The 26,782-nt window shown below is 41.0% G+C and overlaps 1 protein-coding gene across 1 annotated transcript in view; it reads left to right on the forward strand.

Annotated features, from left to right (window-relative positions):
- The window catches only part of LOC306698614 (spondin-1-like), a 79,263-nt gene that overhangs the window by 15,085 nt on the left and 37,396 nt on the right, over positions 1-26,782 (forward strand). Inside the window, exons 4-6 of the mRNA XM_079163000.1 lie at positions 14,888-14,961; positions 15,737-15,859; positions 16,395-16,543. Coding sequence (XP_079019126.1) covers positions 14,888-14,961; positions 15,737-15,859; positions 16,395-16,543 — 346 coding nt within the window. The remainder of the gene's footprint in view (positions 1-14,887; positions 14,962-15,736; positions 15,860-16,394; positions 16,544-26,782) is intronic.

The raw sequence follows: 26,782 nt of genomic DNA on the forward strand, positions 1-26,782 counted from the left end.
CCAGTGCTGGGTGGTAACTGAAGCAGTGGGTGTGCTATGGATAGTAATGATAGTAAGCTCATGATTTAGGTTTTAAAGGAGATCTTTCGGCAAAACCAGCCAGGTAGCTTATATTAGCTTTTGCCGATAAATCGGTATTAATTGTATAGTCTGACAATGATAAATAAGAAATTGCACCAGAGAATTTAAAAGGAATGTTTGAAGTAATTTAGAAATTGTATTATCATTGTGTGTTCATCCAACAGTGGGCACTGATGCGTTTTGTAAAACTGCAAAAGTCCCCACCTGTAGTTTAGCTTTCTCGGTCTTGTGAGCTATTTTGGTGTTAAGCAATCTTGGAACCCAAGACAGTTTGGTCTAAAGAATCCTTCTTTAGACCAATAGCCGTTGGGTTCCAAGGGGCTATATTTCTGGGGTTCAGGTATACCCAGCGGATATACAACTTCCTTTTCAGTGTGCGGGATTATTTACAGTACAATTAGCAACTTTAGATGCGAGACTGGAGTCTAGAGACAACATCTACGACCAAATTGTTACACAAGTAGCCAGTTTACAAGCTAATTTTAAACCAATACAAATCTAAATCATCATCCGACGATAGCCAATAGGTTCCAAGATTTGGGTATTTTGGCCAATGCATTCCGCCTTATTTGCTCTCCACATGGACTGTTTACCTTCATTCAAGACCGGTCGACGTGATAAGTCAATACCACTCGTACTACAAAATCTTGTCCCGTTGCACCCAGATTTATATAAATGGAGAATCTGTTTAAATAGGGTAAATGTTAAGCAATATGTCAATTGTCACTTTTCATAATGTCTTTGTATAAAGGGAATACATACCTTTTTACATCAGACCAAATGTACATATACGCTAGAGTTGTTCCAGTACTGATCCCAGTATCGGCATCAGTTCATTTATGCTACACAAGAATATCACGTGTCACTCGCTACCCGATCCATATATCCTGTCCTGACATTGGTACTCAACAGAGATGAGAAAGAAGCAAGATGGCTCGCCCGTAGTCATCCCAAGAAAATGTTATTCTAACTAAATGTCAATGTAACGCCACCTTTCTTCTTTCTCACCTCAAAGTTTAACGTTAGCCAGAGCTAGCAAGATGTCAGCAATTTGTATCAGGGAGGAAGAAACTCGTATCGGAACATCGCTAATTTGTGCTTTTTATAATATTGTCGTAAACCAACACCAAAATGCACACCTCCAACCGATGTTACGGAAATTGGTTTAAACATAAGGGGAAACATACTACTCAAAATGTTCGTACAATTACAAAATGGACAGACCTTTTTATTTTGCCCTGATTCAAACATTTTCACAGTATTCCCTGATTAAAAGTTATTGGTGCATTCTATTTACAGAGGCTATAATCGCATCCAGAGTTGCTTATTTCTGTTTAGCGTATGCACCATCACCTCAGCTGCTCTCTGGAGAAATAAGTTTAGCCCCTGGACTACAACACTTTGTCACGTCATAATGAAGTTATTCATTCTTAATGTTGTTCTGACAAGAGCCACAGGCTGTTGTGGAATCAAGAAAAAAACATTTGGTATAAAACAAGAGAGAACCAGAATGCAGGAGGCTTCAGAGAAAGAAATAAGGAATTGAGATTTACAAAAAAGAAAAAAAGATTTACGAAAAAACAGGCGATAACTTGGAGAGAACACGCCTGTCTGCCTCGCTCCCGCTTTCTCCACAGTCCTGCTTTCTTCCCCTCTCTCGTTTCCTTCTCTTCATCCGACTTCCCGAGGGGAATAACCTCCCTGACACGCATCTCTTCCTCCTCTGAGCGAGATGCTATAACTTGCCCTTACCTCCACAGTGTACTCACAGCTGCTACTTTTAATTTATCTGCTGCTGCCATGTGACAGATGGCACATTGCCACCCCAGTGTTTGCTAGTCCAATAAATCGAGTCCTGCGTGGGGAACATCTGCTATGCAAATTCACCTCGTATTACTGTCGCTTTTGTCTGTCAGCAGTGCGATAGAGATTTAGCATTACCTCATCTTATGTGTACGGCTTTATATCTCACTCTGTCTCCTTCCTTAACTGTCCTCTCTCTGCTGTTGTAACTTGCTTGTCACTTTGTCTTTGTTCATAAAGTTTTTCTGTTTTTCCCATGGTGCTGCTGGCAAAAGTCTTCAGAAGCAAATTCACATCAGTCTGGGAGGAGATATTTTTGCAGTAGGTCTATGCTATAAAACATAACTTTAGTGGACAACATTAGCAACTGTCTCCTGTGTATCATGTCTCTGCCATATTAGCCAGTGTTACATGGACGCATTACAGAACGGGCCTAGGGGAACTGGCTTTCCCTTACAAAATGTCACTCAAAGAGACGAGAAGTAACAGTAGAAGAGACTCAAAACGACCAAAAAGAAATATTACAAATAGTCACAAAAATACTGCAAATAGACCAAAACAACTACAAATGGATGCAAAATAGCTGCAACACAAAGAGATTCATAAAGAGACTGACAAAGATTATGGTTATGGAAAAATACCCGCTACGAGACAAAAATGACCTCAAAGAGATGCAAAACAACTACAAAGAGAAGAAAAATGACTTCAAGAGACGCAAAGAAACCTAAAAAAGACTCAAAATGACTACAAAGTGACACAAAACAACTACAAAGGGAAGCAATATGACTACAAAAAGGGGCAAAGCAACTACAGACAAAAATCATCCACAAAAAGACCAAAACAACTTACAAGACACAAAACCACATTAAGATGTGAAACACAATTGAGACACAAAACAACAACAAAAAGAGGCTTTACCACTATAAAGTATGTGGGGTGAGTTCACAAAAGGATTGCGCAGCTTTTGCGCTAAACCTGTGCAAATATGTCAAAAGGAAACTGTAATTCTCAAAGCGCCTGCAAAGCGTAGAATGCACCTTTGCCAAGCAGTTATTGCCTTGGTGCTCATTGTTTGTGGAAAATAATCTTTTTAATCTCCCTCTGAGAAATAACCGTGATGAGAAAATTCTTAAAATGTCAAAAAGTATTTATTGACACTTAATTCAGCTGAATGGATAGAGCTCTTTCCCCACAGATGGTTTGGAGGTCTAACAACAAAGAAAGGTTTAACAGAGTATATATGCACATTATCTCGTGTCCCCCCCCTGCAGACGTCCTCCTCTGTCTGCCGAGGCATCCACCAAGGCCAAGGTGCCAGCCTTGGTATAATCTTCATGGGAAGAGGGTTAAGTGGTGAGATCAGGATGACACTACAGCAAGCCAAACATGAAAATACCTTTGATATGATAACATTTATTATTTGGGTTTGGATGAGTTCGGATGGCCGCGTCTACATGTTACATCTCAAAGAACAACATGATAAATTGCCACAACACTCATATTTGAATGAGGCAATATGCATACATTTCTATGCAGATGACGTCATTGCAAAAACAGTTAAATTCACAGAGATCCACGCAAATAGCCACATGCACTTACAGTGAAATTATTACCATCTTTAGAGAGTTGGTGGTCACTGAAGCGCATTTATAAAGGCTGTCCACACAAAGTTTATTTCTGGATTCCTTAGCCTCAACTGAATTTGTAGTTTGCCACATGGATAATAGAAATCAGATGCCATAAAGGCAAATTGCACTCAGCTGCAAAACTTTATGGGCGTGTTTGCGCTGTAATATCATTAGCGCCGCATCTTTTGTAAAGCAGACCTCGAGACGGGGAAGATAGTGGTTGCAAATGACGCTCAATTTAGGGTGCTATCAGCGGCCACAATCCATTCTTTGCAAATTTGCCCCATGTGTCTTGCTCCACGTCAAGGAAATGTGGTGGCGCTTTTTGCATGTATGTGCCCAAAAGAGAGCTGTGAAGCGTCACACCAAAGCGCTCACATTTTCACTACGTTCCCACATCGTCCAGTATCATTGGAAAGTATCGCCACGACTGGGAATGCTTATTCTTCCCCAGTCGGTTTCTCTTTACTCTACTCTGTTATAGACTATATGTTGCCAGTCCAGGACCTCAAACGAATTGTCTCTCAGCTCATTCCAAGTAGCTTCAAATGCAACTCCTTACAGTTGGGAGCGATCCAGCACATTTCCCTCCACTGTAAAGATCTCATGTGTCCCTTCAATACGCAAGCCTCCAGGATTGTTTGTTTAGTACGATTCCAACTTCAGCATCTGCTATATCAACATCAATGCAATTATTTTAGACGTTTTTACACAATTACTAAGACCCCTTTTTTAACGAAAAGGAATAGTGACATGTTGGGAAATATACATATTCTTTTTTCTTTCTGAGAGTTAAGAAGATTGACACCACTGTCTGTAAGGCTGTAGGCCAGCAACCAGTTAGCTTAGCTTTGCATAGATTCTGTAAACGGGGAGATGCAGCTAACAGCAAGGCGGAGGTACAACAACATTTTCCAATTATGTCTGCCTTAAAGTAAGGTATAAGAGTGAAAGACAAGTGGATCCAGAGAAAATCTGAAACAAAACAAGGGAAAGAGGTGACGGAAAGGAGAAATAAACAAAACAGGTATGAATATTTATATTTGTTCTTTTAGTCCTATACTGTTGATCAGAAAAACATTCAACATTCATGATTATGGGACCCTGGGCTTGGAGAATTTTTGGTGGGCATTTTGTTATAATCCAAAAAATCAGACCGTCAAGTAAATACTTTATTTTATATATATATATACATCTTTTTAACCCTTATTCATCCAGAATGGCCCCATTGAGATTCAAAATATCTTTTCCAAGGGGGTTCTGGCCAAGACGGCAGCATACAAGTTTCACACATAAAAGCACATAAAAACAGACCAAAACGATAAATTACCAGTGTCAACGAATCAGCAGTGGCATTGAGTACTGGGACAAGTATAGTCAGTGTTTAAATAATCCTTAATCCTATTTTCTGCAATCCTAGAATCTGCAAATGAATCTCATATGAATATAACAGCCGTGTTCAAGACAATGCTGCTGTTTCTTTATCACAAGCCGTGAAACTCCACTTGGAACTCGACTTGTTCACCCTCAGTTAAACGATGTGCGAGCCGAACACCTGAAAGCAGTCAGCTGTTCTGACGCGCTCATCCGTTTCTTGGCAAGCGGTGCATGTCCGCAGCTTTGAAAAAAAAAGCCCTCTCCATCACGCGCTATCTCTGCTCATCTCAGCCGTTTACTGGCACCAGAACTAACAACTGCTTCAAGAAAACAACGTGTAACTTCTCCTCGAGGCAGGAAGTGTACTGTCAGGCCTGCCCTCCTCCTCCACAGTTGGTCCAGTTTTTCCTCCCCGGCTCTTGTCATTGATCCTGCGGAGCCGTCTGCCTCCAAACAACATGTAGCTGGAGGCGGAGGGAACCGGCGAATGCGAAGCCTTCCACAGGCGCTGAAGAAGTCCGCGCTTGATGTGTTAACCGTGTTCTTAACTTTCCTGCCACATTTTTAGCTTCGCTGTATTTTTTTTATGCTGCTCTCTTATGACCTTTTAACAGAGCGACTTACCTCAGGCAAAAAGTGAAGCTGTGTTCAACTTTTTAAAATATTTGTGTTTGAAGTCCTGTCAACCCATGATTGATTAGGTCAATTTTGCCAGTCTGAAACATTGGCTTTTGATGGCTTTTTTATCTAATACGAATCCAGTATTAAATCCGCTCTTCTAGTCAAATCCCTTATTGGATCAAATGAAGTTTTAGCTTTCAACATGCAAAAGAAACTACATTTATAAATAACCCAAAGATTCAATTTAGATCTGTAATTGGTTCTCTGATAAGGCTGAACACTTTTTGACAGCCTAATTAGTGTTCACAACATGCATCTGCAATCTGAAATTGAGATATGTTAATTATGTAACAGCAATAATAGGTGTAGCTGATTAACACTTCTACGCCAAAAGTTGACAATTTTTCATCAGTGATTTGTTACTTCAACTGGTGAAAGCTTAGTCAGGGCCGGCTGGAAATGAGAAGCCTGCTAATGTTACCCACATTTCTTTCCTATGTTGCTCTTTGCTTGTAAAACTGAGCCGGGAAGTTGTTGCTTTGTAAGCCTTGAAGCTTAATGAATCTGTGTATTTTTTCCAACTGAGAACCGTTCCCAACACCTAAACGGTTGCAAATTTACTGATGTAGCACATAACAGATGTTGTGTTACACTGGTTAGTTTCTCATCAATGCTGTTAAGCAGAAGTTTGTTTGAAGTCACCCCGTGAGCCAACTATACACAAGTATTTCCTGTAGTTATGGTTTTATTTAAACTAAAATATATTGCACATTACATGTGCATCAATGCTGTTAAATGTATTAATGGTTTCACCATATAGTGCACATCCTGGAAGCCACTTGGGGGGAGGGAGCAGAACCAGTTTAACAACATATTGTCACCTTATAAAGTTCTTACGACGTGTTTGTAATGTATTAACAAATTGAGCATTACTACTTCTACTAATCAGACACTACTATTACAAGCCTACTATTACAACCCTGTCTTCTAAAAATGGCGTTCCCATTCAACTAAACTGCATTCTCAATTACGTTCCAAGGGAAACGTATTTACTATTGTTAAGTTATTTAAAGTTAAGATCTTGCATTTTGTGTTGATTTTGGCAGTCCCTGTCGACCCGAGTCCCTTTTAGAAAACCTCTTATTTCACTGCAGCAGAGTCTGACAGTGTTCCCTACGCAGTCCTGGTCCTGGTTCTCCAGTGCCTCCAAAATAACTGAGAAGTTTCTCTTGGTTTGTGAGTGAGATGGACACAATAATCTGTACTTAATTACGGTAATCAACCATATTTATTTTTCAAAAGAAGGCAACTCACAAACGCTCACGCACATAGATCTTTGAAATTATCTTCCAACCTCAGGTTTGACAACCTCTGTATGAAAACAGTTAAAAGTGTTGTTTATATCTTGAGACTGTATGATAAAAAAAAACAACTTGATTACACTTCTTTTTCATGGGGGAAACTGTCAAATCTTCCCAGACTGCTTTAATAATGGTGAGTCACCCCCCCCCCCCCCCCCCCCACACACAATTTCCCTCCTTTCTCCATCTTCAAAGAATCATCCAGCGTCAACTTCTGCCTGCTATGAGGAGGACTTTCAGCAGAAGCACTTAAATTATATTTCTGCCTTGTTTTGACTCTTTTTCTTCTCTTTGAAGAACGTGCCTGTTTACACGAGCACCATGTGTGAGATTGTGAGTGTGAAGGGTGTGCGTTTGTTATTTTGTGATTTCCACCCCAGGTCACCAAGGTCCTTCTGGTAGCACTGATGAGCTCAGCCTAAATCTATACTTTAATCTCCAGAAAGTCCTGAAAAAGTTCCACCCGGAGCCAAAAGAGACAGACAGAAGGATGAGAGAAAAGTGAGTTTCTGCGAGTAGAAAGAGGGTGAGGTAGACTGTTTTTCCAATCTAAGGTCTGCTGTCCTGTTGACCACTCCTCATCGCGTTATCTAGCTAGATTCTAGCTCACACTTAACGTTCCTCCTCTCGCTCTATCACTGCCCTTCGGCCGTCTGTTCCATCACATCTTCACCTCACACCGACCTCCCAGCTGGTTCTTCCCATCAGTATTCTGCCCGCTGTTACTTGGAGTGCTCCGGGACGAGGAAGAGGCCACCAGTCCTCCGTTCGCTCTGTGACAACACAAGTTTAATTGAGAGACTCCGGGAAAGCTGCTTGACAGCACAATCTAAACTGTTGTGTCTTGACACTGTCACAGACAGAGACAAGCCTTTATTGATCACACGGACTAGATTATTTCAAGTGTGCTCAGCTGTCGGGAAGCCGGCTGCCTGGGCTGCTGTTTGATGTGAAGTGTGAAGACCCACGAATAATGAATACATAAGTAAACTCGAGCTGATATGAATCCATTCTCTCTGTGTCCCTTATTGTTTTGTGGGAGAGCAAGTTTGTCAGTTTGACGCTTCGATACCTCTGACCTGATTCACCAAAGATTTGCATGGAGATTTATGCTCCCAGAGGATGATTGTTAATGACTTTCATGAGCTCCTGACTAGGGCTGGTGAATATAGCGGTACGATATCGATATCATGATATGAGACTATGTATGGTCTTAGATTTTTGATATCGTTATATTGGAATAAGTGTTGTCTTTTTCTGGTTTTAATGAGGCTGCATTACAGTAAAGGGATGTCATTTTCTGAACATACCAGCTGTTCTATCATTTGCCTCTACCCACTTGATTGATGATTATTCTTCAAAATTGTCATTGTGTAAATATTTTGTAAAATCACGAGTGGTGAACCCGACATTATTGTCAAACTTCAAACTATTGATTTCAAGGTGTTTGGTCAAAAATATTGGGATATTTGATTTTCTCCATATCGTCCATCCCAACTTTTGACCTTATGTGTAGCGCCGCCGTCAAGCAGTGGTGAAATGTGAGCATTAGACTTCGGCCTTCTATCTATCTCCACCCTAAGCTGAAAACATGGTTCACAATGCAGCTTTCAGCCATCAAAAAAGCCACCTACACTACATCTTTAGCAATGCTAATGCCGTTAATGCAGTGATCATGGTCCCCACAGAATCAAAATTACTTTTACTCTTACTGACTTTAATGACGCCCGTAGTATGAATTGTAATAACTTTGTAATGATTGTAAAACATTTGTATAGTATTAATATATTAGGCTTTGCACAAAAAGTATTGATATGATTTGAAATGTTACAATGATAAATACAAATGCAAAAGTAACTCTTTCACTCAGATGTATGCATGCGGCAGCATTTTCTTTATATTATGACAGGTTTCATTCAAATAAAGTTTTAAAAAATTGCAATATATGGCCTTACTTTTAAATTTGTTTCACTGCAATAGTTGTAACTATGTTCTAAAGTCTATCAACTTGCCCTCTGTTGGTGCCGCCCGACCAGGTCATCATTGTAAATGAGAATTGATTCTCAATTGACTTATCTGGTTAAATAAGGGTAAAATAAATTGAATATGGTATTGCAATATATCGCAATATATTAGCCCCTGTATCATGATATGCATTGTATCGCCAGATTCTTGCCAATACACATCCCCAAGTGTAAGACCTTTACATCTAGTAACATTACCATTTTTTAATTGTATTATACTTTGATTTATGACCTATTACCTGGAAAACTGAAGACCTCATACTGGACTTTGGGGTATGTTGGCAAATGGTAGCATGCTAACATATTAAATTAAGATGAACATGGTAAGCAAACGTACCTGCTGAACACCAAACTGTACAGCCGTAAGCTGTTAGTTGTCTTTACCATAGCTGTTTACTTTTCATTCTGTACTTTCATAAATTGAAGCCAAAAAGTCCCAGGGGAAGTGTTTGTTACTTGTTTCTTATTGCATTAGCAAGGCCATCCAACTTACATTGGTACCACCATTCGTAGAGCCCTCCCACATGCTTTTCATCCAGTATTTCACCGAGGTATGATCCCAATTTGCAGTGGGAACGGGAAGGTTGATTTGGACTTTTTACGGTCAATAGTGTTTCAGGACATAATTAGATTTAAAGTGAGAGGTAATACATTTCCCAAATGTTTTTTTTATTCATTCAAAACCTTCTCCACTGATGTCGAGACATCATTTTCCCTTGAACTATAATGAATACGCTATTCACCAAGTTTAAGGCCGCAGATATTCAGACAGTGGCTGTTAACGGGCATGTGTTAGCTGCTCTTTTTTTTAGCTTGTACTGACGATCGCAATGCAAACGTCAAAGTCTAAGGAGAGTTAAATAAGCACAGAGTGCAATGGAAGAATCATATCATAATTATATATTATTGATATGGTATTTATTAAAATGCTTAAAGACCATGTCTTTTGATAATCATTCCAGCTGAATATATCCTTATTTCACTCATGCTAGCATTTACCCATAAAATCCCCAAGCTTACCTTTTTTTGTTTTATAAACTGTATGCGTTTAATTCCTAACATATATAAGTAACATGTTTGTGCTGTTATCAGGAGGAATTGATTTCTGTCTTTGTAATTGTTTTTTAGAAACTTATTGTTTGGATACAGAGGAGCAACTTTATAGAAATAATATTTTCATTTAGAGAGGAATTCTGTATCCTTACCAATCAATTAACAGTTTGTGTTTTGGTTGTCTTGTACCGTCTTCACACTCATTTTCTTTGTATATATATATGGAAATAAATAAACACAATAAAAGAAAATGGGATGAACCGTTTTTTTTTTTTACAGTAACTTGAAGTGGGAACTTGAAGTGGGGTTTTCTCCACTTCGGTGCTGTTTACTATTGCAGTCAGGAGCACTTGTCATGGAGAGAAAACATGATTGTATGAACAGTCACGCGGATGCATTTGTTGGCGTTCCGTCTGGGGAGCTCCCGCATGAATCCAAAGAGCATGGAAGTGCCATCCAGGCCCCTCAGGGTACACAGTAGAGAAGTCAGCCGACATGTCGCTGAGAAGTGGAATATATATATATATATATATATATATATATATATATATATATATATATATATATATATATATATATATATATATATATATATATATATATATATATATATATATATATATATAATGCATGAGGCGAGAGATGCTAACGGAGTCAACAGCACTATGGCAGGTCGGGAAAAGATGGGTAAATATAGATATGGAAGAATTAATATTCTGTGTTTAAAGTGCGTCAAAATTAGTGTTTATCACCAGTACATATTTGCTCTCCTACCATCGGCGACAGTCGCATTGTCGCTTAGTTATTTCAATGTTTATTCAGAGTACAGCGCCGTCTTAGAGGCATCTGCTTTACATGGGGCTGCCAAACATTTACTGAACATCAGCAAGTGCCGGTGGCAATATCGCCACAGCAGCTTGACGGGTGTGCTACTTGAATGAACAGCCGTAGAGAGAGAGGACGTCTCCAGAGAAGAAGCTACACGAGGGTTGACTTACTCAATGTGAGAGTCCAGATCTAAAGGGAGATGCCTGGTGCTCTCTCCCACAATCAAGAGGGGAAATGGCAGAGGAAACGGCGGCGATCCAATCTCACTGTCGGGGAGATTTTAGTCAAGCTCTGTCTTTTATGATTAATAAGTTGTTGGAGTTAAACACTCCCTGGAGTCAACACAGTTTAACGTGTGGTCAGCAGCAGTACCATACTGTTAAATACAGGATGGGAGAAGGGACATAAAAGGGGAAAAACTAAGTATTAACCAGAAGCGTTTTTTAAATTGAGCACCTTTAAAAAATTGCAATAGTCATTGTTTTTGTAATGACAAGAGATTAAATGACTGAGCGTAATGTGAAATGAGTCGTTCGTCTAACTCTAAGCAATCTGTTTGTCTCTCTGTATGTAAGACAACGACATACTGGAGCGTTTAGCAGGTAAAGAACCAGATGCTTTTTCTCAGGAGTTGGTAGAGACTGTAAATGAATTATCTGTGCCTGTTGGATTTGTAAATATATTGATTTTCTAACACATTGCAAACTATATAAGGTGATGAAATGTCAGTCTTATATTTGTAACGAGCTCCACTGCCTTCAAGTGGCCATCATAAAAAGTCAAATGAAAAGTCAATAATTGCAGGTTTTAAACTTTCAGAGACTGTCTAGAGTAGAAGTTTAAATATGAAATACTGAAAAATTCCAATTTAATTAATTCAAGTTGATGCCTAGTTTAAAACCCATGTGTATAGGGTTAGGCATCTTAGACAGGCATCTGAAAAACGTTATGGCTTTGGTTAAGCTAATTTTAAATTATAACCGAAGTGGGAAATGTCCTTTTTTAGACTCTATAGCTCCATTGCTATATATAAATATATATTAAGTAATCTATGACCTCTTTAGGACCAGAGGGAAATGCAGCAACGTTGTTAGAACTTGTTCCCTCCCACACATATCTCTATTACTGTCTACCTTCTCTGAGGTGCAATGGCCTGTAATTGACACATTTTCAAAATAGAGCTGAGAAGACTCGCAGACTGATGCACGGATTGAACAGACAGGTCTTGTGAAGAGGGGATATCTTAAACAGGGACAGGCAGTAGGTGTAACTGTAGGTGTGAATCATATTTTACTCAAATCTCACAGTGAACAGATGGAAAAATGTCTTTCCAAATGGCCAGATGTATTGTTGGATTTATTGATGGATTTATTTGATAGATAAACCAGTTGACCAATGGCCTCATTGAAACTATTAAAAAACGTACTCAATAATTCTGTTTAGTTCCCTTTTGTTTTTCAATTTCATGCCCAAGCAGTCAACCCATGTTGCGGGGTATATTGCACCATTCAGTCTGTGTAGGATTTATAGGAGCAATATAACAGATAACTCCTACTTAATGGCGGCAGTCCCTCCTCTGTCTCCACAGTCACTGTTGTTCAGCTCACTTTCATATCATGTCTCTGAAAGACAAGACCTTACTGCTGGGACACAAAGACTGCATTTAGAAAAATAGCAGTTATGTAATTGCTACATATTTCAATTGATGTAATACAAATATGTATTATACAGTATTTTGATGACATTCCTCACAGCAAAAATCTGCTACATTTGAGATATTTATATAACATAAACTTGCTTATCCTTAGACTTTGCAACAGTCACAGTTGGGATGTCTGCTGTCCACAAACTTTGCTTCTACTGGAGATTCAATTTATTTTGTACAGCCCAAAATCACAAATCACAAATTGGCCTCAAAGGGCAAGATAGCAAGTCTCAAATTTTATTTGGGTACAGACCAATTAATTGCTTTGAAAATTACATCTAGAATTATCAACTCAAAAGTAATATTACCTGAAGCTACTGTAAGATAAGATCGTATCATTTCTTCTTTCAGGCCTACTTCAGCAATGGAAAGACATGTTGTAGTTTCAATGACATGTTTTCATTTATAATTATCTTCATTTGTTTAGAGTCAGGCCTACGTTCCCTCACCACCAATGATTTGAAGTTAGGCCCTATGTTTCCTTAGCCCCATGTGAAAATCTGTTATCGCTGATATCTTGCAAGCAATATCCGATAACAGAAAGACTCTTCTTGATTTAGAATATCAGGATAAGCCAACCTGAGGCAGAGCAGGGCTGGTCATGCCTTCCCCAGGGTAGATATTAAAAGAATAATATCACAATCGCAAAGTGTGAGCAATGGCATGGCACGGGCGGAGGTACTGATGTTAAGGGAACATAGGGCTGAGGGAACATGGGGCTGCAGGAGCATAGAGTTGAGGGAACATAGGGTTGAGGGAACACAGGGTTGAGGGAACACAGGTTAAGGAAACATAGGGCTGATGGAGCTAAGGGTTGAGGGAACATATGATTTAGAGAACATAGGGTTGAGTGAACATAGTGCTCATGGAACATAGGGCTGAGGGAACATAGGGTTGAAGGAACATAGGGTTGAGTGAACATAGGGCTGATGGAACATAAACATGCTCCCCTCTAGGGTAGGGTAGTCTCGGATAGTTTTTCCTGGCCACAAAGCCTATAAGACTCTTATAGTGGCTCTTTGTTGCACCAGCATCTGTTTATATTGGCAACCATTTGTTACATGGACATTTTTATCGACGTATTTCTCCTTTGCATGTATTCCTGTCTCTGATGTGGTTATTTATTCATTTGTTTCCGGTTATCACAACATGAACTACAACAACTATAACAAGTTTAAGCCATTAATCAAACATAACTAAACATAACATGTTATACATATGCACATACATGCATTAATACATACATAAACAGATATAATATATATTTACTGCCTATTTAACATGTAAATAACAAATACATAAAACAAGGTCCAGTACCAGCCTGTGATATAATCAGCAGTGGTGCAGCATACACACACCCATAACCACGCAATGGATACCTTTATTCATTGTCGCTTTCTTGCATATATAAAGGTTAAGGGACTGTATTTCAGCCTGTCGTCCACCTTCAGACAGGAAAGATCCTGAACCATTTCAAGCTCTCTGCAGATCTTTTTTGTTTTGTTGCTGCAGTGGACCATATCACAGGGCCATAGTCCACGTGTCAAAAGCAAGACCTGTACAACCAGCTTTAATGGCATAAAGTTATGTCAGAACGTCAATATAAACCAAGGCGCTGTTTTCCCCAGCAGAGCAAACGCGGTTACTAACAGGTGATGAAGGTTTGTGAAATGCTAGAAACACTTTGTGACAGAGGTGAGGTATTTTATCTGAGGAAAATGTTGGTGCAAACTTATAGAACTGTTTAAAGGGAATGTAAAAGTACTGGGATTGTTTGCAAATTGTATTGCAGTGTAATGTAAAACTATTGCAAAGTTATTGTTAAAGTGTTGCAAGGCCTTATTGTTGCCCTGACAATTTTGACATCTTCCTTTTCACCTCAGAATTTCCATAGGAGTGGCGTCACACAGCTTTACAGCTTTGTCTGCGCAATATGAGAAACGTATTTCATTTTGTACTGAGGAGGAATGTAACTGCCTTTGGTAAAACAACCTATTTTCATTGGTACAGTTTCCTTTCCAGTCATATTACTTCATAAGTTACAATTAGGGTCTGTCCACGGCCTGCGTAAAGATCTATATTCCTGCTTCCGACTGTAATTCCAACTCTGTCTCTCCTCCATGTCCGTGGGCATGATTGCGCTGGTACATTTTGTACTGCAGTGTGATTGAGTCATGAGGTCCTGAGAATACAGCGCTGTTTCTGCGTAAAAGATGTGGACTCCGTGTCCACTATGAAACATCAGGGAACTCATTACCTTCCCCTCTCTCCAAGGATTACATGGATCAGATAATGAAAAAAGGAAACACACTATACAGTGTTATCCATCTAATACACTTTTTGCACCTCTCTTACTATCCAATTCATAATTTCTTTTTCTTTCTCCTGCCCACTCTGTCTCTCCAGGGCCAGTATTGTCCAGAAGAGAATCATTTATTTCCAGGATGAAGGCTCTCTCACTATTCGACTGTGTGAGAAAGGTAATGACAGCTGCCCGTCATCTTCTCTTTTCATCCTTGACCGCCCATTTTTGTGCCATTTTTGTGCCATTATGGTGCCATTATCCCTTGTTCCATCTGCTGTTATTCCCCCCCCCCCCTCTTTGGAGCAGAACAGAAAAGTGCCATGACAGATTTGGGGAGCTGTCCGCCCCCCAAATAAACACCAGTGAGACAGCAAGGCAACAGGACTCCTTTAGCTTCGAAGCTCACGTTTATTGTGCAATAAAAAAACAGAGCCCAGACATGTGTTTTAAACTTCATCTCAGGGGATTTTGACTCATTAAATCTTCCTCTCCTCTCCCAAATCAAATTTTCCATGCTATTATGCAAGCCAATCAAGCCACCTTGTCTCCATACGTGAGGCGCCTCCGATGTTTGACTCATCCTGCTATAACTTAGATGTCAAGTGAGGATTTTCTTCCGAATAATTTGGCGACTCATAAATATTCAAGTACTCCCCTTGACCTATCTTTGCAAAACATTGGTCTGGACCAATATTTGAATATTTATAAATCTGCGTCAAAGCTAATGTGTCATTTAAATACCAGTTTATTCTAGGGATGTTTGTTTTTGTGACATTCTCACTGGGTCCAAATTGTAGTCTGGTAATTTATGCAGGTGTTCATTAATGTCAAAGCTTGCACATTGGCGGATCTCTGTTTGCCTGTTAGCTCCTGTCTATCATTTATTTGGCTCGTGCATTGTCTATCCTTAAAATTGTGTTTGTTCATGTTCACGTCCCGTCTCCCTGTAGAGCGTGTGTTCGGCGAGGCCACAGAAGCTCCCGCTATGGAGTGCTGCGCCTGCGGAACAGCCAAGTACAGACTCACCTTCCTCGGCAACTGGTCAGAGAAAGTACATCCCAAAGACTACCCAAGTGAGTTCAAACCGTTGGCCACCACCTGTCAAAAAAGTCTGGATGCGCCACTGGGTTGTAGCAAAAAAGGGTTTTGTCAGAAAATACAAAGTGATCTTTCTGAAATAACAACGTGGAAACAAATTGTTTGACATTTTGAAGTCAGCAGCTGGTTACTTTAGCTTAGCATAACGACTGGAAACAGGAAAAAACAGCTAGCTTGGCGCTACCCAATGCGAACAAATAAACATGTTGTTTATCTTTTCTTTAATCTGTACAAAAGTGTGAAACATAGGTTAAGTCTCCACTGGTTGCCTGCCAACCTCCACTAGGTTACTGCTCCCAGTTAAGACATAGTATGGCACATAACCCCCCACACCTTATAAAACTACTACTTAAATGCTGACTGAGGAACTACAAAATGTATTTATCGTCCCAATCTTAAAGTACCGATAAAACAACGTCAGGCTACCAGCGAGCTGCTCAATCATTCAGCTAATATTCACCCCTTCCTTGACTTGCTTATCAGAATTCAAACTACTAAAATCTCTTTCAGGACGAGCCAACCACTGGTCTGCTCTGATTGGTGCGTCTCACTCCAGAGGCTACGTGCTATGGGAGTACGGGGGCTACGCCAGCGAGGGCGTCCGTCAGGTCGCTGAGTTCGGCTCCCCCATCAAGATGGAGGAAGAGATTCGACAGAAGGTAGGGTATCAGATGTCACTCCTTTTTTTTTTGATGCAACTGCACTATTTACATGTCTTTCCATGTGTTTTCCGAGAGTCATTATGGTCTAAACCCAAGAGCTAATGGGACGCACTAAAGAAGTAAAAATATATACATACTTATACTCCAACCTTCATCAGCGTGGACAGAATGTAGATACAGTATCATCATTATATACGCTCATTTGTCGGGGGCTATTACAACATACTGAGAGGTTAATGACAGGCTGAGGCAATAAGAATCTATGACGACATACAAACACACAGTCATTTCTGTCAAAATGGCAGCTGATGAATGTGCAATATAGTGAAATTCTCATTTCCACATTGGGCAAAGCGTTTACATAGCAACACAGGGCGTCTTCACAGTCTCACCGTCCCATTATTCTTCTCATTAAACCAGATGCATATTGACAGTGCTTGGTGCTGGATTGTGCTCGAAATCAGATTCCTTTGGAAAACTTCAGCAGACTTACTTTTGAGTGAACTATGCCTTTAGGGGATCAGATATTTTTGGAAGTCATCCACTGGATATTAGCCCGAGAGGACCGGCTGTTGCCTTAGTTCCTCACTTGAGTGAGTGCGTGCATGAGAGGACACAGCTGAGAGATGTGCTTTAGCATTCGTGTGTGTATGTGTTGCATGCAGGTGAGTCAAATTCTTACATGTCTGTTCAAATCCTTAAAGGATTGGGTTATGTGCTAATATGTACTGTGAGAAGATAGAAATTGGCCAAAAGACATTTTGGGAAACCATTTATAGCACGTTACGAAGCTACTCCTTTAAAGTTTATGCTTTGCCTCCTCCGAAGGCTAACTTCAAATGAACTAGAACTAATGTGAAATTATTTTTGCACTGATGGGAAAATAATGTAGCTCACCATGTTACATGGTAGACGACTTGAGGTTCACTCCCCTAGCCTCTGCTGTCTCAATTGAGTGATAAGCTGCTAATCTTACTATACAGCAGTTGTATTTTACAAAGTCATCAAACAGCTTAATCTTTATCAATTACTTTTTTTTCAGAAATGTTTTTAAATCCCAAATCTTCTGGCATTTGACTTCTCATCTGTTTTGGTATCACAATCATCCAATCAGCAAGGGTCGCTAGTTTTCTCACAGATGCATGAGGGGAACGGGGTATGCCATTGGTCAGACGGACATTGTTTTCCATAGTTTTTCTGGTTTGAATTTTGAATAAAAAGGGAAAGGCTAGCTCTGACACTATGTCGTTCCATTGTCCCTCTATCTTAACCCCCTTCTCCACCAGATGAGTTTCAGCCATGTGTTTCATTCATCTTCGTTTCAGCCAATAGTCTCTATATGGGAAGTGGACGTTGTAACCATGACATCACCCATTGGTTTGTTTGGCCAGACTTTTTGAGGCAACCAAAATGATTACAATTAACTTTCATAAACACATAAAAACCGACTGTGAAAGGGATAAAGCTTTAAGACCAGCTATACCTACTGAACTATAGCTGTACGTATAATGAATGGAATTAGGGATAAAGGGATTCGGGATTCGGCCGTTGGAGGCAGTGTTGCATATCATTGAGCATACATAACATAGACATCAGCATCTGGTTATTTTTTTATTTATAATAATCAGTTTCTCAAATGATCACAGTGTAAAATGACATATTGTGATGGAAGATGTTATCCATGTGGACCAACCCTAATCTATATGTGACACATGTATGTTGCTCCTTTGTGCTGAGGCCCACAGTATGAGGTTGTCTCTGTGAGTCCTCTCTCTGCCACTCCGGCTCTCTCTGTGTGAGCTCTGAAAGGTGTGTCTTGGCCATTTGCGAGGGAACAATAGCATGTTGTTAGTGGGCTGTCAGTATGGTGTGTGCCTGTCAGTTTAGGTTTGGGCTGTTGTGTGGAGACGTTAGAGTCTGACGGACAGCCCTAACTCCTCTCTTGGCTGGCTCTGTCTGTCTCTGGGGCTAACTACCCTGACACAATGGAAACTTCAGCCTGTAACATAGCAGAATGAGATGGCTTGTTTGTGTACTGTAGACTGGAATGTTAGCTATTGAGCTGTGGAATGAAACAGCTCGATTGTACACTGTACACTGGAATGTCAGCTATTGAGTTGTCAGACTTTGTAACGGGGGTATTTTCTATTAATCCGTGAACTAAAGAGGTTTTGTGTCTTGCGCTACGTCTCATTCACATGTGTTGTTGCTGAAAATTCTTTTTTACTTAACAAGAAGTATGGACTCAAAAGTCCAAGAATACAAGAAAATAGAATAAAATCACATATGCCATAATTTAAAAGATTTTCCTTTATAAAAACACAAGACATACTAATAATATTGCAGCTTCAACTCAAGACCGAGTTTTGTTTGACCATCAGTATGAAATAAAAATGTAAATGATACAAAACATTCAAGTTCTGCATTCAAGAACTTGGAAAATGGAAATAATTGGCATTCGCTTGACTAATACTTTCCGCACTGGAGGCCATTCATTGAAATTATTATTAAATATTTCTTGTATTGTGCAGTAAACTGGTAGAAAAAGTATGTGTATGTTGTCCATATCAATGATGTTAACATCATTAAAGGAATAGTTCTACGTTTTGGGGAACACACTTACATGCTCTCTTGCCGAGAGTTTGATGGGAATATTGATACTATTGTCAAATTTCTGCATTAAATATGAAGCTACAGCGAGCAGCCGGATAGCTTAGCTCATAAAGACTAAAAACAGCGAGCTAAAATGGACAAAAACGCAACAACCAATTATTTTGCACAAACACTGAAATGTTTGTAAGTTTATAGATTCAATGCAATAAATAAATGTAATCAAGTAAAGAATAGAGTCAACTTTATTGCCCCTGACGGGACATTTGTCTTGGGCGCAGTGCTCCAGTCTATTGCTTTACATAAAAGGTACTTGGCATTGATAACATGGTTGCTGAAAAAAGAACTGCACGCTTTATGATATTGTTATTTACGGAGATCCAACAATTGCCCACACAAGCAATCACTGGAGCGATAGTGGCGAAGAAAGACTCCCTTTTAACAGGCAGGAACCTCAAGCAGAACCAGGCTCTGGGTGGGGGACCATCTGCCTCGACCTGTTGGGTTGAGAGAGAGAGAGAGAAGACGAAGGAGAACATACAGTAGCTCCACATATTGATGCTTCTCCTTGCTGCCATTTTCGTGTCCCATCACAAAGTAAATACATTAACATACAAGTGTCCCAAAATGATCTTTGGTGTGTCTTAGAGTGAAATAAGACCTCAGCTGATTGATTCTCTGCCAGAAGCTCTCTCCCAGAGCCTGCACCTGCGTGATCAGAGCTGATGTGTGCTTGGTCTTAGCTTCGAGTCTCTGTTCGAGTTGGATCACATCAGCTTTCTGTGCCACCAGAGAGGATTTGATCTCTTTGCTCTCACGGGTTAGACGAACACTTTCCTCTTCCCTCTCCTCTTTCGTCTGTTTGGACTGAGCTGCCGCGACATCGATCTGCAGACACAAGCTACTGTTTTTGTTCTTCGACGAGGTCAGCAGACGGCTGCTTGGCCTTTGTCTTCAGTGAGAGCAGCTGTTGGTCTTTGGCTCTCACCTCTTGTTGAAGTTTCTGCACCTGGATCTGAGAGGCGTTCATGCACAGGTGTCTCATTTGCAGCTCAATGATGCGGTCCTGAAGCTCCTGTATCTCCTTGTTTTTCTCCAGAGCCAGCTTGTCATTTGTTTCTACGTGCTCTTGCAGCTTCCGATTACAGTGCGCTAACTCTTCTCTGCTTCTTAACTTTCTCACAGCTCTTGAGCTCAGATGCCAGAGTCTCCACGTGTAGCCTGAAGATCAGAAATGGCCGTCGTCTTCTTTAGCTGAGACTTCTGGAGAGCTGCTTTTTTCTTCTTTTTTCTTATTCAACGCCTTCTCATGAGTAGCTGCTGAGCTAGAGCTTTTTCAAGAGTAGCTGTTGATGATTTCTCATTTCTTAAGGCTTCCTCGTGAGCCATTCTGAGCCTTTTTTCCTGTTTCAAGTCTATTTCCAGTTTTGTTTAGGAAGATGTCTCCTCCTCTAATTGCTGCTGGAGAAGAGCTCTGTCACCTCTCTCTTTCTCCAACATTTCCTCCAGAGCGGCTTTGTCTTCTCTCTCCTTTTCCAGATCTTTCTTCAGAAGATCCATTTCATGAGAACCCTTCATCTGGAAAAAAAAGAGAGATGGATAGAGACTTGTCTACACAATTTGCTTGTACATATATAAATAATAATGCTAAAAACAAAACAATCTCACCATTTCATTTGAGGGAGGGTAGAGAATTATAATCTTCCAGGTTGTCACAGCAGGTAATGTGTCCAATGACTTCCTCGTCATTGCTTGGGCACAGTGTGTCCACATGTGTGAGGGAGGTGCAGGAGTCAAGGTTCATCGCTGCTTGCATTGGTCCAAATGAATCATCATCGGCGACTTCTCTCACTGGGGAGGGGGGGAGGATAAACACTATTGTAAAGTACAGACGCTGGACACGATGCGGGGAACTTCTGCAGAACGTAATGTAGACTGATGAGACAGCCAGCAGCAGAAACTTGTGTTTCAAACAGGTAGGAGTTAGACTAACCCATCTGTAAAATAACAGTTTATTGATGTCATTGATTATATAACAGTAAGGCTATTGATGCTGTATTTAGTCTTTATAACAAATTCCTGGGTTTAGTAATTTAGTAATATGTACAAAAACATGCAATCATGTGTTTTTGTTAATAGTGTTAGTTTTTTTTTGTAATTTTCGTTAAAATGACAACCTGTAATAATATATATGGCCTGAAAGTGCGGTTTTAGTAGTCGTTTGTAACATAACTGAAATGTATATGCAGTAACATGACATAATGTAAGGCCAGGGGCTGGATAGAACAGTTTTAAATGGTGTTTTAATTGCTTTTGGCTCAAGAGGCCGCTACATGAGAACATCTCCACGCTCGCAGTGTTAAGTCCCTCGAGAGTGAGAAAACGATAATGTGCATGCCCAATGCCTTTGGCACTGAAAGTGAATGGCACAAATTTGCCAAGTACTCTTGTGGTAATTTGCTCGTAATTGGCAGAGGGTAGTATTTCTTGTAAAAGCAAATAGTAGCTGTGGTCAAAAGGGTTATCTTCTACAGTACACATTTGAAATTCTGCCCGAAGAAAAACATGAGCCCAAACACCTCGGTGACCACAAGCCGCAGGATAAATCAAAGTTGGCAGAGAAAATGCTTTTTTTGATGGTACCTGGTCAAGAGCGGGCTTTCATGGTATCTTTCTGAGAGGATTACAACAGCAGGTTACGCAGAGGCTCATACAGACTTGGCAACGTGTTAGATACGCTGGTTTTCAATTGTGGATGGTGAAAGCCATAATCAACTAGTAAAATATTTTTACTGACCGTGTCAAAATTGTTGTAAGACTTTTTCTTGAGGTAACATTTCTTTACCATGTTGCCCTGTAGAGATACAGTTGGTAAGTCCCTAAAGTCTTATATGACTTCAAATTTGAGCGTATAAATAATCTCAAAATATGTCCTTATTTTTCAAATGAACAAAAACATTAGAAATGTATGGCTCTTACCATATCTGCATCCTGTCACTGACTAATATTGATCATATCTATGAACTTTGTTTACAGAGCACATACAAATAGATGTGATTTAAACTATATGTTTCAGATTAAAAGAGTGTAGAAATAACTGAATGCCTACTGGGTTCTATGAAATCCCATGGAGATTCTATTCTTTGCAAAGAAAGTGACCTCGATCTCCCTAAACAGTTGTCTAACTAGCTTTGTATGCAAACAATTGTATTTTTTCAAGTGTCTCCACTACAGTAAATTTGACAAGATTACATTTGAACACTAATAATAATAATAATAATAATTTACCTTCCGCCAATTCTAATTTTTACTGAATCAAAGTTTAACGCACCATAAAGTAACTCAATGGACCTCAGTATTTTAGCTGTTAGCGCTGGTGCTGTCAACGTTACCAGTTCTGCGGATTTGTTGTGCACAATGTAACATTATCAGGAATCAGCGTCTAGAAAGCATTAATATCGATCTCCCACTCGCATCATTTTTACTAAACATCCGCCGATAAAGGTCGGCAGTGTTTTAACATCATGATGTAGTTGAAGTGTAATGGTGCGATTAATAACCAAGGCGACACTGTGCCAGCTGGCCTCTTGGAGTCGAATTACCTTCAGATCATCAGCAGCATGATTCCAAGGTGATTTCTCAAAGAATTTTGTCACATAATGGAAACAGACTATATGTATTCACCAGCAACCCGGCATGACTGAGAGCACCATATTTCCCCTCATTTGTGTGTGTGTCCTCATGCACATGCATCGCCTTGCAGATAAAACAGTTCTCTATGGTTGTTGAAAGAGATATTGAAGTTACCTTTTCAAGGTTTTAGACACAAGCAAACTGAAACACACACACACACACACACACAACCCTCTGGGGGCATCCGAGTTCAGGCTGGGTGAACATCGAAGTGGCTGCTGTAAAGGTGGGAAGCCGACATGGGTCAGTAATCCCTGTCTTAGCTGAGAATCCCAACCATCCAGCGGAGCAATCAGCTGTGGTGATGTGTGGACAAAGCCTTAAGACCAACCCCTCTCGCCCCGGAGCCGACCTTCGCTCCCCTAACTAACACTGGGCTCGGCACACGGCAGGCAGACAGACAGACGAGGCCTGAGAGCTCTCACCGCGATGATGCGAGCACAAGCCAGAACATCTCTGTTAGAGAGGCGCCTCGTCAAACTTGTCAGCACTTTCGGAGGCTTCACATTGTTCAGAAAGTCATGAGGCAGCATTAAGACAACCGAGGCGTTACTCGCCGGTACTTTCTGTGAGCAAATATTGAGCCCCTGAATGGGTGTTGACACAGCACCCTGCTCCCTCTTACGAGTGGAAACCAAGAGAATTGAATTGCTGCTGCGTGCATCACTTTGCAAAAAATTCTGACCTAAATCTGTCATCCCGCTTGTTTGTTTAAACTTGGAAACTTGACCCCTCCCCCGACGCATGTGAGCGCCGGAGGCCTGGCTGGACAGGAGCTCGACATGCATGAGCTTGTGGAAAATATGTGTGATGAAGCCCCATTTTGAAAAAGGCTCCAGGCAAACAGTTTCTGTTCATACCACAGCACGCCAGCTGAGAATCACGGCCCTGACTACTTTCTGGAAATAGACCCCTCTAGAAGCCGGCAACATTGACGTAGCAGCGAGCAAGTTTAAACGTGCCTGCAATCCTGAGGTTCTGTTGCCAGTTCACCGAAGCTGTCAGAACAAGATGCACGTCCTTTTTTTTTTTGTTGACAAATGACAGCATGAGCTCTGGAGTTGCTGGTGGTTCGCAGCTTGGCTACCTGAGCTCATTTTGTGTCAGTAAGAAGAGACAGATTTGCTTCCCCTTTTATCCAGAGGAACTAAAAGTATCTTTTTAATGTCACCTGCTGAATCTAAATTACACGGCACATTTAATCATCCATCGCTTGGAAATATCACACGCGGCCGAGAGCGCCTTAATGACCACACAACGAGTGGGAGGTTGGAAAAACTTGGAAGAGCTGCGGACCAAGAAGTAAATTCGCAAACCTTTTTTTTTTTTTATGTCGCAGCACACTGACACAAAAGAACAAATGTGAAGCTCCCTAATTATTCGTCCCTGTGAAATGCCAAACGCTCTCAACCAGGTGCGATCACACGGGAAGCAAAATGTCAAGAGCGGCTCACCAACTGGCCAATTGTATCAGCTCTAATGTGGAGAAGTGCGATGACGGGCCCCGTTCAATTACATTTTAATGAAGCCGATGCAACTCGTCGCCTCGATAGTGATTCGCGCATCTAGAAATCTCAAGGTCTATACCGCAGCCGGCTGGCTCCGCGGTACACTCCTGCTCACCTCCAAAAAGGATTTGTCAGTTGGGTTCCTCTTCCTTCTTTCTTTCTTTCTTTCTTTCCTTCCTTCTTTCAGGCATCGCTCAGCGGGGCGCTTCGTGGGGGGTTGCTGCCTGTCATGGCTATAACTGTTGTGAAAAGACATTTGACGTGGGATTCTTTTGTGTGTAAGCTGAACTTGGCTCAGCTTTTAACACTGTAGTCAGAAGCTCACCTTTCTCCTTTTAAAACAGGGCGACAAAGGAGGCAAGACTATAAAGACAGGTGGACTGAGCGTCGCCCCGAGCCACAGGCCTGACCGTATATTGCCCCGGAGCTAGTACCCATCAGGCCTCTCGGGGGAACAGCTGCAGCCGATAGCTCCTCTGCACAAAGCCACTCTTTCTTTCCATCACAAAGTTTCAGGCGTGTGGGTTTGACAAAAAGAAATGTGAAATGTGTCACTGTGACCTTCTCTGTGCTGGGGGAGAGAGATCGGTCATGGCAGAAAGTGCATCTGTGGCTCTCGGTGGCTGCTGGGCCGAGGCTGCCTCACTTACTCAGCCTTCTTCTCCAGAGAGAGATTATTTTGCACTCAAGTGTGTGGCTTTTTTAAAAGGCAGGGTTGTTAATCTTCTTCAAAATTCTTATTGCATCCTAACAAGCTATCGATGAATCAATCTCTGACAAAAAAAGATTAAAAAAAAAGCTGGTATCTGTGGCAGTACTGAAATAAAGCCCGTCCAATCAATTCATTCGGGCCAAGATGTAATGATTTGATGGGCTACCTGCTTGTCTGCGAGCTACAGTATATATGTCTGTCGATCGGCTGCCTGTATGGAATGACTAAGCCACGCCCCTTCCAGTGTCACCTCTGGGACCTCATTTCAGAAAACAATATATATGCGGTAGTCAACGGCGCGAGACAAATTATTTTTTCAAACTCGTTTCAATTGTGCCATAACTCAAATAAGAATTGGATCCACAATAAAAGTTTTTGAGGGAAACATCAGATCATGAAAAGACAAATCTTTCTCATAAATGAAGAAAGTTGTTTGTGGTCCTTTTGTTGTTCAGACCTACAATGAACATTTATTTAAACCAGATGGTGAATCAGAAAACTAATCAATTATAAAGCTTGAGTTTAATCTCTGATCTGTCTTTACGCTGGTATGAAACTCCAGTCAGTCAGTCGGATCAGCTGCAGCGTCTAATCACATAACTGATGAGCAGTGAGAGGGGCTCATGGCTCCTCGGAGATCCCTCCTCGATCCTCGATCCTCCTCGCAGAAATAAGAGCTTTGGGACAGAATAACTTCCGGTTCAAGCAAGGATCGAGGAGCGAGGAAATTACAAATAAGAGACTTGAGATGTACCCCTGGTTGTCGTTTCTCTTTCCTCATTCTCGCCTGCCTCCTTCCTTTCGTTCTTACTTGTTTTATTCCAGCGTCCCTTCATCAGAGAAGGAAATTAATATCTACTTTTTTCAATCTTTCCTTCATCATGAGTTCATAAATCTGTTCCTCTGCAGAAACAGGTGATGTTACAGCGAACTCCCTTCCCCTTTTCACCCACTCGTCTTTCTTTCTTTTCCTGCATGCTCCTTCTCCTCCCTTACTCCTCCATCCCTGCGTTTTCTCCAAACACCTCAGTGACTCACTGATTGACATCGCTTCAAGAAAACCCAAAATGTCTTCTTTCTCTTTGTTTTCTTGACAGTCACTCTCCCATTATCTCTCTCTCTCTCTCTCTCTCTCTCCCTCTCTCTCTCTCTCTCTCTACTCTCAGTGTTTTTTAATTATTTTTTTTCTCTGTTTTGAAAGCCCTTATTTCAGACAGATTGTCAGGAGAAGGGCGGAGGGTGAGGGGAAGGAGAGAAGTCAAGGTGGAAGAAGACGAGCAAGAAAGCTATCCTTCACTTTCATCGCTCTACTCAAAACACTTCACAGGAAATTGCGGCAGACGTGCTGCAGAAAGACAGAGAGGCGGACAGGCGCGCGCACACACACACACACACACACACACACACACACACACACACGCAGCACTCCGTACATCTTTATTGCTTCTTGTAGAAGTCCGGATTGCACCACTAGAGTAGAGAAAGGAAACAGAGTCTGCCTCCCCTCCCATCCCTTTCACATGGCTGACACCTGTCAGATTAAGAGCGGAGGAAGCAATGCTAAGTGATTTACTTCCTCTTAGCGCATCTCCGCGTGCGTGTTCACAAAACCGTCGGCGCTCTCCGAGACATTTTGTCAAGCCGTCAACGGCGTGCACGCGGAAATTGTCTCGCCGCCGGTGTTTGGTAGTTAGCTCGCGTTTTGTTTGACTT

The sequence above is a fragment of the Pholis gunnellus genome (genome assembly GCF_910591455.1).
Source record: "Pholis gunnellus genome assembly, chromosome: 7".
In the NCBI taxonomy this organism is placed as follows: Eukaryota; Metazoa; Chordata; class Actinopteri; order Perciformes; family Pholidae; genus Pholis; species Pholis gunnellus.